At 34.0% G+C, this 14,027-nt stretch overlaps 1 protein-coding gene across 2 annotated transcripts in view; it reads right to left on the minus strand.

Annotated features, from left to right (window-relative positions):
• Positions 1 to 14,027, minus strand: part of FYB1 (FYN binding protein 1) — a 144,110-nt gene that overhangs the window by 18,030 nt on the left and 112,053 nt on the right. Inside the window, exons 8-13 of one of the 2 annotated variants that reach the window (XM_045566317.1) lie at positions 11,866 to 12,025; positions 11,242 to 11,383; positions 7,205 to 7,227; positions 4,244 to 4,310; positions 3,242 to 3,379; positions 1,468 to 1,493 (exon numbers count right to left, since the gene is read on the minus strand). In XM_045566317.1, coding sequence (XP_045422273.1) covers positions 1,468 to 1,493; positions 3,242 to 3,379; positions 4,244 to 4,310; positions 7,205 to 7,227; positions 11,242 to 11,383; positions 11,866 to 12,025 — 556 coding nt within the window. The remainder of the gene's footprint in view (positions 1 to 1,467; positions 1,494 to 3,241; positions 3,380 to 4,243; positions 4,311 to 7,204; positions 7,228 to 11,241; positions 11,384 to 11,865; positions 12,026 to 14,027) is intronic. The other variant, XM_045566318.1, reaches the window with a different exon arrangement.

Genomic DNA, 14,027 nt, shown 5'->3' on the forward strand with positions numbered 1-14,027 from the left:
CTTCTCTCGCTGATCTGTTCCTCATTAACATTTACTTTGCAGTGATAGGAGGAGTGGCATCACCTTCAAATGGAAAGAATATTTCTTTCAGTAAGATACTTCTGATACCAGTAGGTGTTGAGAAACAGTATTGGCAGAAAAGCTGCCATGACCTTAACTGGATTCAATGTCTTTTCCAATCTGTAGATATTTTTCTTCTTTCTAGGCATCTTGCTAATAAAGTCGGGAAGAATGTTTCCTCTCTGCAACTGTTCAGTTGCTCCACAGCAAATTAAGCTGAAGATATGAACTGAAGAAATTGCAAATATTTTAAGGAATGATTACCATAAAAAGTTGAAATGCTCTCTGATAGGGCAAGAAATTGATTTCCTTTAAATGTTTCTCTCTCTCTCTCTCTGTCCCTCTCTATATCTACAGATAAAGATATATCTGTGTGTGTATGTGTGTGTGTGTGTGTGTGTGTGTGTGTGTGTGAGAATTCAGGTTACTTAATTTCACAGCATAAAACTTGCTCGTTATATGAAAAAGCCGGAATAAATGCTTTGAAAAATATCATTGGTTTCCAGAGAGTAAAAAATTCTACTCCATGCACATGCACTTAAAACACACTTGAGAACAAAAAACTTAAAACAAGAAACACATTTTTCATTGAATTGATTATATTTGTTCCATTTTTATAACTACTTTTTGTGGAGCAGTTTTTTGAATACTTTTTGAATATTGTAAATTAGAATATAAGCATATCATCAGGTACCGATCAAATTGAGTTAGTCCTTTACCTATTTTCAACTTGATAAATGAAAAGAAAGTTTTAATGTCAAATAAAATGTTTGGAAGAATAGATTATCTCTGTGTTGGCTTGCTCTTTTAATTTATTTTTAAGTTAAATAAACTTTTTGAAAGCACCTGAATACTCTTATGAGACATTTTATTTTGTTCAAAGAAAATTTTTAAAAAATCCTTTAAAGATCTGTCTCATCGGGGATAAAAAATAATTGAAATTGTACAAGGAAGACACTGTGTTACCTTTAAAAATTTCCAAATACAATATTAATTATACATTTAAAAAATCAAAGAAATTAGATTTAAATGGGCCTTATTGGCACACAATCTGGCATGTTTTAGGTATCTTTACGCAGAACTCCCTTATATTAAGCTTGGGCTGAATTGGGGTGAGGGGACATAGGGGTTGTTGGTGTCTATTTCTTCCCACTTATCTCTAACTCCATAGCAGCTCCTGGAAGAACAGTTTAAAAACCATCAATATTTTTAATTTTTCTCATCCTGCTATTTTATTCTTGAGCAATGGTGGCCACTCAGGTGAAGTTACTTGCCCAAGGTTACATACTTTATTATTTTCAGAGTCAAGACATTAATGCTGATACTGTGACTATATCCAATGCTTTCCCACTACCTCATCTGTAAGAAATAAAGATATAGAATATACAATTAGCTTTTATTACTTACCCAATTGTTTAGGGGGAGAAGGGAAACTGGAAAAAATATGAGACCATAATTATAATCAGACTGATACGAACATGGAAATTGATTATATAGGAGACATGAACAGCCAATAGCCCAGAGGAATATAAAGGCTAATTAATCTGTTGACCACCATTCCTTTCTCATCCTCCATTTCTCCACCAAATTCAAGTTTCTTTCCATCAATTTGGAATTTAGTAAGACTGTTTTGAACCCTAATATTGGCCAAAAATTTCAACAGTCAAGAAAGACACTCAATTGGTTTATTTTACCCACAGACATTAGACACATGTTTTCAGATTTGTTCTGAGGTTTACATAGAACATTACATAGAACATTACATAGAAAATTTACTCTGAGTACCACATCAGAGTAAATTTAATGGACTCAGTATTTTTAAGTCATTGTGGCATACATATCTCTGGCCAAAACTAGTTAGTTGAATTAAAGAGTGAAAATGCAAAGTCAAAATCAATAGAGGCCAAAGGAATATGACCACGTTTCCCCAATATGTACATTTTTACTCCCAAGAGAATGGTGCATGAGAGGAATATCCACTTAAACTAGAGAGTGAGAGCTTATTAATAGAAGTGACTTGATATCAGGATTAGATGGCATTTAGTGGCAACAAAAAAGACCTGTGCTTTTATTATTTTCTGAACTATGACTTCTAAATACACACACACACACACACACACACACCCCGCCCCTCCCCACATTGAAAGCATGGTGGTGTACAGGACAAGAATCAATGGTTAAAGCAGAAGGTGAGGGACCATTAATTCAAACGATTCAAAATCAGAATTGAATGGTGTGTAATTGAAGTAGAAAAAAAAATCTCTTATTTTAAAGTAAGGATTATATTTGCATAATACTGCTCAAGAGAGGACTTCTCACGTTTTCTTAAAATTTCAATTCTACTGTTTATTGTACTATTGTTTTGGTGTTTCACAAAAGGGTTTAAAATTAGGAATGCTATATAGAATTAATATCTCACAAAGATTTTTAGTTAAATATGGTGAATTCATTAGGTATACATAAAAGAGAAAAACTGTCTTGTACGAGGAAACATGATTAAGATTCTTAAATTCATATGTATGGAATTTATACTACAGGCTTATTTTGGGGATGGAAAAAGAAAAATTTTGGCTTAGTTTTTATTTAGACAAACTCAAGATATTTAGAATGATTTCAATAGGAGAAATATAATTCAAATAGCATTAATAATATGTCATTATTATGGAACAGAGTTACAAAGATTTTAAATACTGTATTTAGAGAAAAGAAATTCCAAATCATGTCCTTTATTTCTAACAAATTAATTTTTAAAAGAGAATGTATGTTTTTAAGAGTAGTCAATATAAAACACTGTATAGTAAAATTCGGCATTGGAATTGTGAGCTTTTAAATGAAATAGTACAGTTAAAAAATCCTACTAAATGGAGTATGTGAATGTTTGTGTATGAGTGTGTGAGGGTGTGTGTGCACTTGTGTGTAAGTGTCTTTTTGTGCACGTTTGTGAGGAAAGTGAAATATATCTTTGAACTACATGACAATTTTGGATACTTGGGCTCCTCTATGTAATGCATGAGTTTAAAGGATGACACCATAAATGAGACTAAGATGATTAATGGAAAATAACATTAAGATGGCTTAAGCCTATCAGAATTTGGTTATTGATTATTGAATATTAGTAGCATTTCATTTAATAAATATTAGTGTAGTTATTGTGCACTGGATTTAGTTGGTTGATTCTTACGATGAACCTTCGTTACTGTCTGACTCAGAGACTTTAGGTTTCCCTCGTATACTTTTCTTTTTGTCATCTTTCCCCTTTAACATCTTCAAAATCCCCCAGGACCACGTGTTACTCTTCTCTTCAACCTGTAGTGTGGAGCTTTGGAGCATGCAGGCATTGATCAGAATGTAATAGTTAGTGGTATGTGAAGACATTGCATGGACATTCAGATTATATTTTACTGCTTTAATCATTCAGGCAGTAAACAATGCATTGTATTCAACAAGATGATACTATTAAGCTTTTAGATCATGGAATTTGAATACTGCTACTATAAGGCTAATCACTTTTTTCTATTAAGAGAGAGTCCTCTTGGTTCTTAAAATTTGAAATTAAGTGAGTTAGGATTAAGTTTTAAACATTACTTTAGCTTCATTTATGATTAAAATTAAATAATAGATTTAAAAATTTTAAGTATGCTTTTTTAAAATGGAAATAAATTTATTTTATTAATAACCTAAAGAATGTTTATTTTTTATAAATTATTATTAAATATAATAACTATAAAGATATTTATTATAAAGGTAAAGGATTAAGTATTCAGTACTGGTTCTGCCACAGATAGCATATGGTCTCAATTTATTTGGGTTGCCTATAATTATGTTATTGTACAAGGGATAATCATGCAACTGATAAACTCTCCAGAGATTATTATAAAAGTAAATTGTTGACTGACGAATAAATGATTAGAAAAAAGGTTTGAAAAAACATCTACAATACCTGTAATTTATCCCTTTTTTATTTCACTTATTTTGCCATAGTCGTTGAGATTCTTTCAATCTACTCTTTCATTTAAGTGTAGTGCAATTACACTTCCCAATTTGCTATTGCTGTTAAATACCCAACTAATTTGGAGTAATGTAACAAAGAACACTATTTTCTGGTTTTGTCCTAATTGGAAATCAAAACTAGGTTTCAGCATATACAATAATTTGCAAAAAGCAATTCCCTGATTGTTCTTACCCATCATCAGCATCTTCCTCTTCAATCCCATCATAAATGTCATCATCTGGTGGTGGTGGGAACATCCCTTCATTTGGAACAGGGGGAAAATCTTCTGTTAATTTCATAATTTGGCCATGTAATGGTCACAGATTTTGACAATAACTCTTCCTTATTTAACTGCAGAAACTGTCTTTTATACTAACCATTTAAGTAAAAAGCCTTTACATTCCTACTCTCATGTGATTATTGCTTTGCTGATCATTTTATAAGGAATTATTGGGGCTAAAATTACAATAAAAAGTGAGAGGTGATAAGAGGTACCATGGACTTGCGTTGAAAGGAATGGGGGAGAATAAACATGAGAAAAAGTAAAATTGAATATGGTATAGAGTTAAATACTTATTGTTGAAAAAGAGAAGTGAAGAGGCGATGAAAAATCTAGTTAAGAGTGAGAACACATTTAGAAAAAGATAATGATCAAGATATAAATGAAGATGGAATGAAATGAAATGGAAAGTGAATTTGTAAACATTGATGGTGCTTAAAACAAAGAAAGAAATGAAAGGTAACCTTTTTAATATGTATATTTTTAAATTAAACTCTTGTTCCATTTGCTATTGTATACTCCTCAGAAACCTTGCTATTTGACAGATATTTAACAACTGTTTACTGAATGCCTTCCATGTGCAGAAATACGTACAATGAATTTGAAATTTGACTTTTCGTATGAGAATTTTATCCCTACAAGGTATTAGTTCAAATCCTTTATTTTGCTGCTGGGAAATATAAGGGTCTTGAGGAGCCACAGTCAAAGAGACCATACAAGTTATTGTCCAAACAAGGATAATTCTGAAAGTGAAGGGGGATGCTGTTATTAATTGTGCTCAGCCAACTGGCATAAATCAAGACCTTGCTGGGCACATTGGAGTGGGGTCACCCTATGATCCATCACAAACTTGGAAGAAAGAAGTGACTTGCTTGGAGTCTCTTGGTGGCCAGGTCTAGAATCCAGTTCACTGGTTCGAAGGCTAGTGTTCTTTAGACCACATTAGGATCTATTTTGTTATTTTGCAAGTTAAAGCATTTTGTCACTAATTTACACAAAAATATTGAAGACTTACAGAGAAGCGACTGATAAAAGTGTGTGGCTTCCTATGCTCATGGATTGGAAGAATTAATATTGTTAAAATGACCATACTATCCAAAGCAATTCATATAATAGATTCAATGCAATCCCTATAAAAATATCAATGTTTTTCACAGAAATAAAAAAAAATCCCAAAATTCATATGGAACCAAAAAAGAGCCAAAATAGCCAAAGCAATCCTGAGCAAAATGAACAAAGCTGGAGACATCACACTACTTGACTTCAAAATATATTACAAGGCTACAGTAACCAAAACAGCGTGGTATTGGTATAAAAACAGACATATAGGCCAATGGAAAAGAATAGAGAACTCAGAAATAAACTCACAATTTTACAGCAAACTGATTTTTGACAAAGGTACCAAAAACATACTTTAGGAAAAAGACATTCTCTTCAATAAATGGTGCTGGGAAAACTGGATATCCATATGTAGAGGAATGAAATGAAACACCATCTCTTGCCATATACAAAAAATCAACTTAAAATGGATTAAAGACTTAAACATAAGACCCAAAACTATAAAAGTATTATAAAAAATACATAGGGGAAACACTCCAGGACGTTGGTCTAGGCAAAAATTTTATATCTGAGACCCCCAAAACACAGGCAAAACCAAAAAGACAAATGGGACTATATTAAAATAAACAGTTTCTGAACAACAAGAGAAACAGCCAACAGCAAGACAACCTCTTGAATGGGAGAAAATATTTGCAAACTATTCATTTAACAAAGGACTAATACCTAGAATATACAAGGAACTCAACAGCAACCCCCCCAAAAAACCCCCCAAAACAAGAAACAACCCCCCCAAAACAAAAGCCCACAGACAAAAATTAAAAAGTGGGCAAAGGATCTAAATAGACATTTCTCAAAAGAAGACATGCAAATGGCCAACAGGTATATGAAAAAATGCTCAACCTCATGAATTATCAGGGAAATGCAAATCAAAACCACAATGAGATACCATCTTATCCCAGTTAGAATGGCAATTATCAAAGAGACAATAATAGATGCTGGTGAGGATGCAGAGAAATGGGAACTCTCATACACTGTTGGTGGGAATGTAAATTAGTACAGCCATTATGGAAAACAGCATGGAGATTTCTCAAAAAACTAAAAAGTGGAACAACCATACAATCCAGCAATCCTGCTACTGAGCGTATTTATGCAAAGGAAAGGAAATATCAAAATGATACATGAACCCGCATATTTATTGCAGCACTATTCACAACAGCAAAGCTGTGGAATCAACTTAAGTGTCCATCAACAGATGAATGGATTAAAAAGTGTGATATATTTATACAATATAATAGTGTTTGGCCATAAAAAAAATGAAATCATGTCATTTGCAGCAACATGGATGGAATTGCTGGTCGTTATGTTAAGTGAAATAAGCCAGACACAGAAAGACAAATATTGCATGTACTCACATGTGGGAGCTGAAAAAGTTGGTATCATGAAAGTAGAGAGTAGCATGATAGATCCCAGAGGCTGGGAAGGGTGTGTGTGTTGGGCAGGGTGTGGGGAAAGGAAGAGAGGTTGGTTAATGGGTGCAGACATACAGTTAGAAGGAATAAGTTCTAATGTTCAATAGTAGAGTGACTATAGTTAACAATAATGTATTGCACATTTGAAAATAGCCAGCAGTGAGGACTTGAAATGTTCTCAATACATAGAAATGATAAATGTTCATGGTGATGAATATCCTGAATACACTGACTTGATCATTACACAATCTATGCATGTAACAAAATACTACAGATACACCTTCATAAATATGTATAAAAATTATGTATCAATACAAAAAGTAATCAAAAAAGTGTGTGGCTTACCTCCACTTCCACTCTGACTGTGGCTAGAAAAAAAAACCCCAGAAATATTAAATTAATATATGAATTATTTAGCTCTCAAAAAGAGAAGTACATATATTGATAACTTACACAAAAGAGAAATAATATTCCAGTTAAAATTTATTAGGATGCTATATGGAATAAGGAAGAGAAATATTCCTATCATAACAGATGACTAATAACAAGGTAACAAAACAAAACAAACAAAAAACAAGAATTAAGTGAGTTAGAGTACTACATATGGTATTCAAAACAATGACACTATTGGCTTTTAACATTTTCCCATGAGGCAGTTTTCAGATTACACATTGTTACATCATTCCATAGATGACTATTAAAACAAACCCCAAGGGTATTATTCAAGAAATCGTAATAGAGCAATTATCATTGCATTAAATTCAATCTTCTCTCAATATCTTATAACCGCAGCATTGTACTCCTAGTCCAATAGCATTAAAACTTTTTTAAAAGGAGCACTTTTTAAAAATTGAAATTTTATTCATAGAGCTTTTAATATAGTGTGACCCCTGACTCTCTAAATCCAGATTGCCTGTGTTGCTTATTTACTTTCATAACATTATATAGTTGCCCTATTTTAGCATTTATGTTGTAATTGTCTGTTTTGTTGCCTGTACCTCTCACTAAAATGTGAATTCTGCAAGAGCAAAGGAAATGTCGACTGTGAGAAGTAGAAACATCCCAGAAATCATCTATTTAATTATCTCATTTTGCAGAAAAGAAACTGAGGCTGGCTCTGAGAAATTAAGTGACTTGACCAAGCTCACTTCTACTCCTAGCGGCACTCCCCATACCCCTACTTTTCCCCCTTGGTTAATCTGTCAGCAACAGTTACCAGTTTGATGTTGCCATCAAACAGGGCAATTATATAGTACTCATATCTGATTCCTTAATGTTAAAAGTCAGTAAAAGGAAGTGATCTGATGCAGATCTTGCCTTAATTTAGACATAAAAACATACTGTTGCTAACGGAACTCTGCAGAAAAACATGTTATAAGCGTCTTGCTGTATAAATAAGGAATTGACTTTTGAAGAAGTTGCAGTACACTCTTCACTTGCTTAGGTACCATTTTCACATTTATTTTCCCTGACTCTCCTCTCTGAGCATGAAGCAGGCAGTTGGAGTTACATGAAGAGTTGCACTGTGGCTGGCTGCCACTCCTGGCAAATACGTTTCATCTTGGAGATTTTTATACCCAATTCCTACAGAACAGGGTTGTGGTGATGAGGAGCAAAGCTGCCACTCATTTATTTCATTTCTAGAGCAATTCTTCAATTTCCTAAAATGGCCTGTTCAGAACGTAAAACATTTGAAGATGGGAAGAAGAGGAAGAGAGAGAGGAGGGTGTGAGTGGAGAGGAGGGTGGGGAGAGAGAGAGAGAGACGTAGAAGGAGCAAGGTTTGCTGTGTGATGGAAGAGTAGTATTTGCATTTGTAATTTCCTTTCCTTCAGTGTGTCATATTCATTACAGAAATTGCTTTAGTGGAGAAGAAGGAGAGAAAGACCTGTCAGGACCTGTGTTTTGAATTCTCATGTCTATTCTCAGAGTTGGAAGCCTGCAGCCATCTCTCCTCACATAGGGGAATCAGGAAAGGGTGGGCAGAGTGCGGGAACCAGGGGGCATGCAGAGGGTAGAGAAAGAGAAGATGATGCCTTCTCTTCTCATTCTTGCCAGGGCAAGCTGCTGACTGTATTCAGCATCTTTCCTTTTTCTACTAAGAACAAAGCACGTTCTGTTTTAAGATCTTTGCCAGCAGCAGCTGTGGTTTCAAAAATAAAACACGTATAGAAATAGCTTCTTCCTTAATTTTCTTATTAAGTATGCATAAGAGAGGGACAGATGCTAGTAAATATTGTGGTGCTATACGTGTTGAAGATACTGAGCATTAAAACCATACAATACACTTCTTCAACCTCATTCTTTATTAAATATAAGATTATTTTCCTGCTACATGTTTACCAACTACAGCATATTTTCAGAGTTGGCGTATGTATATATTTAATAAAATGGAAAAAGGTAATAATGTTAGTTTTGGGAAATATTCACCTAATATAGTTAAACAATACTTCATTTTAAGAACATCATTTCTTTCTTTTGGATTTATTATTTTTATTCTTGAGTATACAGATCAGTGTAAATATGTATTTATTAATGTAACTGGGATTAAGTACAAAATAAAGAAAATGTACTTTTAAAAAATAAATAAAAGATAAACATAAAGTATATACCTTGTTAATATACTTGACATACTCATGTCCAGAAAATTCTGTAAATTGTAGACTACGACCATTTGGAACTTCATCTGACCCCCAAAGTGGCATTTACTGACTCTCAAACTGGGCTGTGTTTCTTATCACTAAAGGCAATATATGATCTGCAAATCAAATTCTAGTCAATGTACTGCATGTTTTGACATGTTTTACATAATTTATGATCATAACATGGTAAGGCATAGCATGCTGTAATTTATGTTAGAAAGACAAACTTCCAGAAAGCAGCATAACAAGTTTAATTGATGATATGAGGTAAAAGATTGTAAGAGGGAAATTAACTTCTTCATATGTTTTATAAGAATATTACTAATTTGGTAGTTTTAAAATGATTGATAATTAAATTTTTTATTGAAATTTGAGTTATGAAGAATGCAGACACAGTTTTATCCAGCTGAAGATCTAGAATGATCTTTTTTTTTTTAGACAGAATCTCGCTGTGTCACCTCAGGTAAAGTGCAGTGATGTCATCATAGTTCATTGAAATCTCAGATTCCTGGGCTCTAGCGATCCTCCTGCCTCAGCCTCCCAAGTAGCTGGGACTACAGGTGCATGCCACCATGCCTGGCTAATGTTTCTATTTTTTACAGAGATGGGGTCTTTCTATATTGCTCAGGCTGGTCTTGAACTCCTGAGCTCAAGCAATCCTCCCTCCCCTGCCTCCCAGAGTGCTAGGATTACAGGCGTTTGACACCGCACTGGCCACATCATGTTTTTTTGGGATCACAATGGAGGTTTCCTAATTTCATAAGGTAGGCATAGAAAAATGAGGATTCTGAACCAGGCTGGAGATTTTCCTCCATCTTTTTTTTCAACTTGGGATCATGGCTTTAATAGGAAAGGGAGTTATTGGAGGAAAGAAGGAATGAAAGGAGAAGGGGAATGGAAAAGTATGAAGGAGAAGAAAAGACACAGGAAGATCACAGCGGGGACAAAGAGACAGAGGGGAAAGGATGGAGAGAGAATGTAAGGCTTAGAAGGGAAAGTAGGGAAGGAGAGATACAAGGAGAAGATGGCCAATCCTCCCTCTTGCTCCTACAGAAAGGATGTCTTATTCTGTCTCTCTGGCCCAGGCAGGTGTTCCCATACTTCTTGAAGGGAAGGTCACTTTAACCTAGTAGAATAAATGGGCCAGGGAAAGTTGGACCCTTAATTGACACCCAAAGATCATAGGGAATTCACTTTTTACTTTTTTAATTAATTATTTCACATTATTTATTGCAACATATTTTGAAGCAACAAAAGATTAGAAACAACCTCTAAATATCTTTTTTACATTTAAAGAGAAAACTGGAGTTGTAATAAAAACTATTCTTTTTTCTGTTATATTTTCAAATACTAACAACAAATATATTTAGATTCAGAGATTTTAGAGTAGAAAAAGGGCTTATTTTATGCTTCATATTTTACCAAATCATATTTACATTAGGCATATCCCTAAGATCAAATCATAATAAATATTATAAAACAGCATTTTGAAATGACAACACATTTGACAAGACCTGGCAAATGGCCCATTCCATTTCAAGTAGTGCTTGATATATATGTTCAAACAGTGAAATAGAAGACTATGGAGTTTTAGATGACCCTTCACCCATCTTGGGGTTATTGTAAGTGGTCATTGAGTTTAGCGATAGAGATATGGAAGGTAAAATTGTAGGATCTTGAAATACATAATCTCTGACAAGGAGACTGTCTGGTCTGCTCTAGAATATGTATTTGCACATACCTGCTAATATCATCCTGCTCTGCAACATCATCATATACTTCTTGGTCATCCTCAATAGGTCTTGAAAGAACAGCAAGTGAGGTTTTTTTCCGTTTCAAAGAATCGTAGTCAATTTCTACAGCAGTTGTTTTAATATAGCCATCTACCAAAAAGGGAAAGATTTATGTTCAGGCAACTGTAGTGTAAATATTTTAAAATTGTGAGTAAAATATCAATTGGACATTTGCTCTTTAAAATTTCCCTTTATTTATTTGCTTGCAATTGTGATTTATACTCTGTCAAAGTTTTGTCCTGTTGTATTATAGTTTAATGTAAGCCTAGAGACTGTTTTAAAGATTCCAATGTGATTCACATGAACCATATTTTCCTTTTAAGATCATTGAAGAACACAATGCCCTTTGTTCCACCCTGGAATAATATAAAATTTTACATTGTTCCCCACTAAAAAGATAACACAGATGAGGTGAAGATGGAATTATACCTGCCATTTAAAACTTTCTTGCCTTTGTCCACCCTGTAACATTCTCCTAATTTGATGACTATGAGTAGTTCCAGAGGAATTTGCATATTTAATATTGGCTCAAAAAGAAAACACTTTGAAGTCATAGGGAAATTTTCACTCACATGACCCCCTTGCTGTTCTGCCCAACCATTTTCCTTCAGGGTTGTCTGTGATGCGGATTATTTCAATTTGTTCGCCTTGCTTAAAGCTCAGTTCATTCTTTCCTCCTTTGACATCACAGCAAGCTTTTGCTTGATGGATGACTTGAATAGGGCCTGTTAGCTACAAAGAGAAAAAAAAATAGTAACAACAGGTTTCCCTATTATTCAGAAAATCTTTAAGGAATGCAATGTTGAGACATAATAAGACTACAACTTGCTAAATTACCTATATCGAGCATTTACAGATTTGAACTAGAGATAGAAGGTGAATGTCACTGCTGGTGAATGTTCTTACAGGAGGGGTTACGGAAAAATCTCAAAGGCCAACAGGATCAGCAAAGAATAGGTGAACATGTGCTTAGGGGCCAGGAGAGAGTGGTAGCGATCTGTTGACCTTAGGAACTCTGCAAGAGGCCGGCACTGGCAGCCTCAATAACTGAAGAGCACTTTGGTACAACAATCCATGCTGAATGCTTTGTGTTTCATGGGATATGCTGGTGGTCTGGTAGGAGTGTTTTTTCCCCTTTGCATTGCGTAGTTATCTGATGGCTCTCTGCAGGCAACAGCAAAGGGAAAGGTAGGTGGCAGGTGTACTTGTGGGAAAAGCATTTTCTATTTTTCTTCTTCTTTTTTTTTAACTTTGTGCCTGTCTATAAACTTGGAGTAGACATTACGTGTTATAAACAAGATAACTTTTCAGAAATAGCTTTGTAAATCAAAAAACAGCAAACAAATGTTATGTGAAGTTTTAAAATTAATATCTTAAATAGTTGGTGGTTTCTTGATAGCAGGGGAATAATCTAGTTTAAACCATGAATCCCAAACTCTCAAATTTCTTAATCCTAAATTGGTATCTTTTCAACAGAATTTCTTGGATCTTTTGATATGCAAATATGCATTGTGACGTTTGAAGAAGCTCTACCTTATTTTATTGAATATGATGCCATGCATTGTAAACATGTATCATTAATTATGTACCACTAAGAAACAAAGAAAACAGCTTAAATTAGATATGTCATGATGTTGATGGGTTTCAGTTCTCACATTCATTTAATTTTCTTACCTATTATCTATTAACATCTTGTGGAAAAAATTTAGCTTGTGAAGTTCTAGTCTTGACATACTTTTGAGTTCATATTTAGTGGTATGATTTCCATACGCTGTTTTTTTCCTACTAAAAATATTATTTGAATGAATGAGGGAAATAATGTAAAACTGGTTTCTCCAAAGGAAACATATGGAAACATCATATATAATTCCTTCAGAACTATAAACAATCTCTTCATAAAAAGAGCACTACATAGATTTTCATTTAAGAAATTAATTCTTCACTTGAAAAATATAGACATTGGTAGACATGCATTCTGTGTGAGTAAAATGTTTTAATATTCATACCATAATCATAATCTTACTTGTACATAGTGAGCTATTTCAAAATGTAATGAAGATCTGTAATAGATACAGTGCCTTCTGTGCATTATTTTGTTTAATTCCATAACAAACTTTCTGGACTGGTATCATTTATTCTCACTTTAAAGATTAAGAATTTAAGGCTTAGAGTAGTTAAGTAATAAGCCCCGTATCATGTGTAACTCGTATGTGCAGATGGAATTTGAATCCACATCTGTCTGACTGACTCTATTCTGTATGTTTTCCCTTCACCATGCTGTTGAACCTTTGCTTTAATACAATAAATATGCTGGGAAGTTATATGTAAATCAAATTTTTATAATTCAAACCATATGTTAAATGCGCCGAAAGGAATAAATATTTAAAGGAACCATGATGTGCATCCTTTTTAAAGTGAAGAATAATAGTATTGTAATTCAAGTAATCACTCTAAATGTATCTGATGTGTAGACCCACTGAGCCATGTCATCAAAGATGGTGTAGCCAAGAGAACATAGCCTGTCAGTGTAGCATTTACTGGCGGTAGTAAGAGAAGTCACACAATTATCAGAGAAGAGAGAGGTCAGAAATCCAGATAGACAAAGAGGAATGAGAAACACCAGGTATCAGGAGTCAGCATGCACACAAATTTAAAATAAAGGCAAAAACATAAGTCAGGTCCAGATACCAGAAATTAGAGTAGCTCATAGAAGTCTTATTCTAAGACAGGTCTG

Source organism: Lemur catta, chromosome 12 (genome assembly GCF_020740605.2).
Source record: "Lemur catta isolate mLemCat1 chromosome 12, mLemCat1.pri, whole genome shotgun sequence".
Lineage (NCBI taxonomy): Eukaryota > Metazoa > Chordata > Mammalia > Primates > Lemuridae > Lemur > Lemur catta.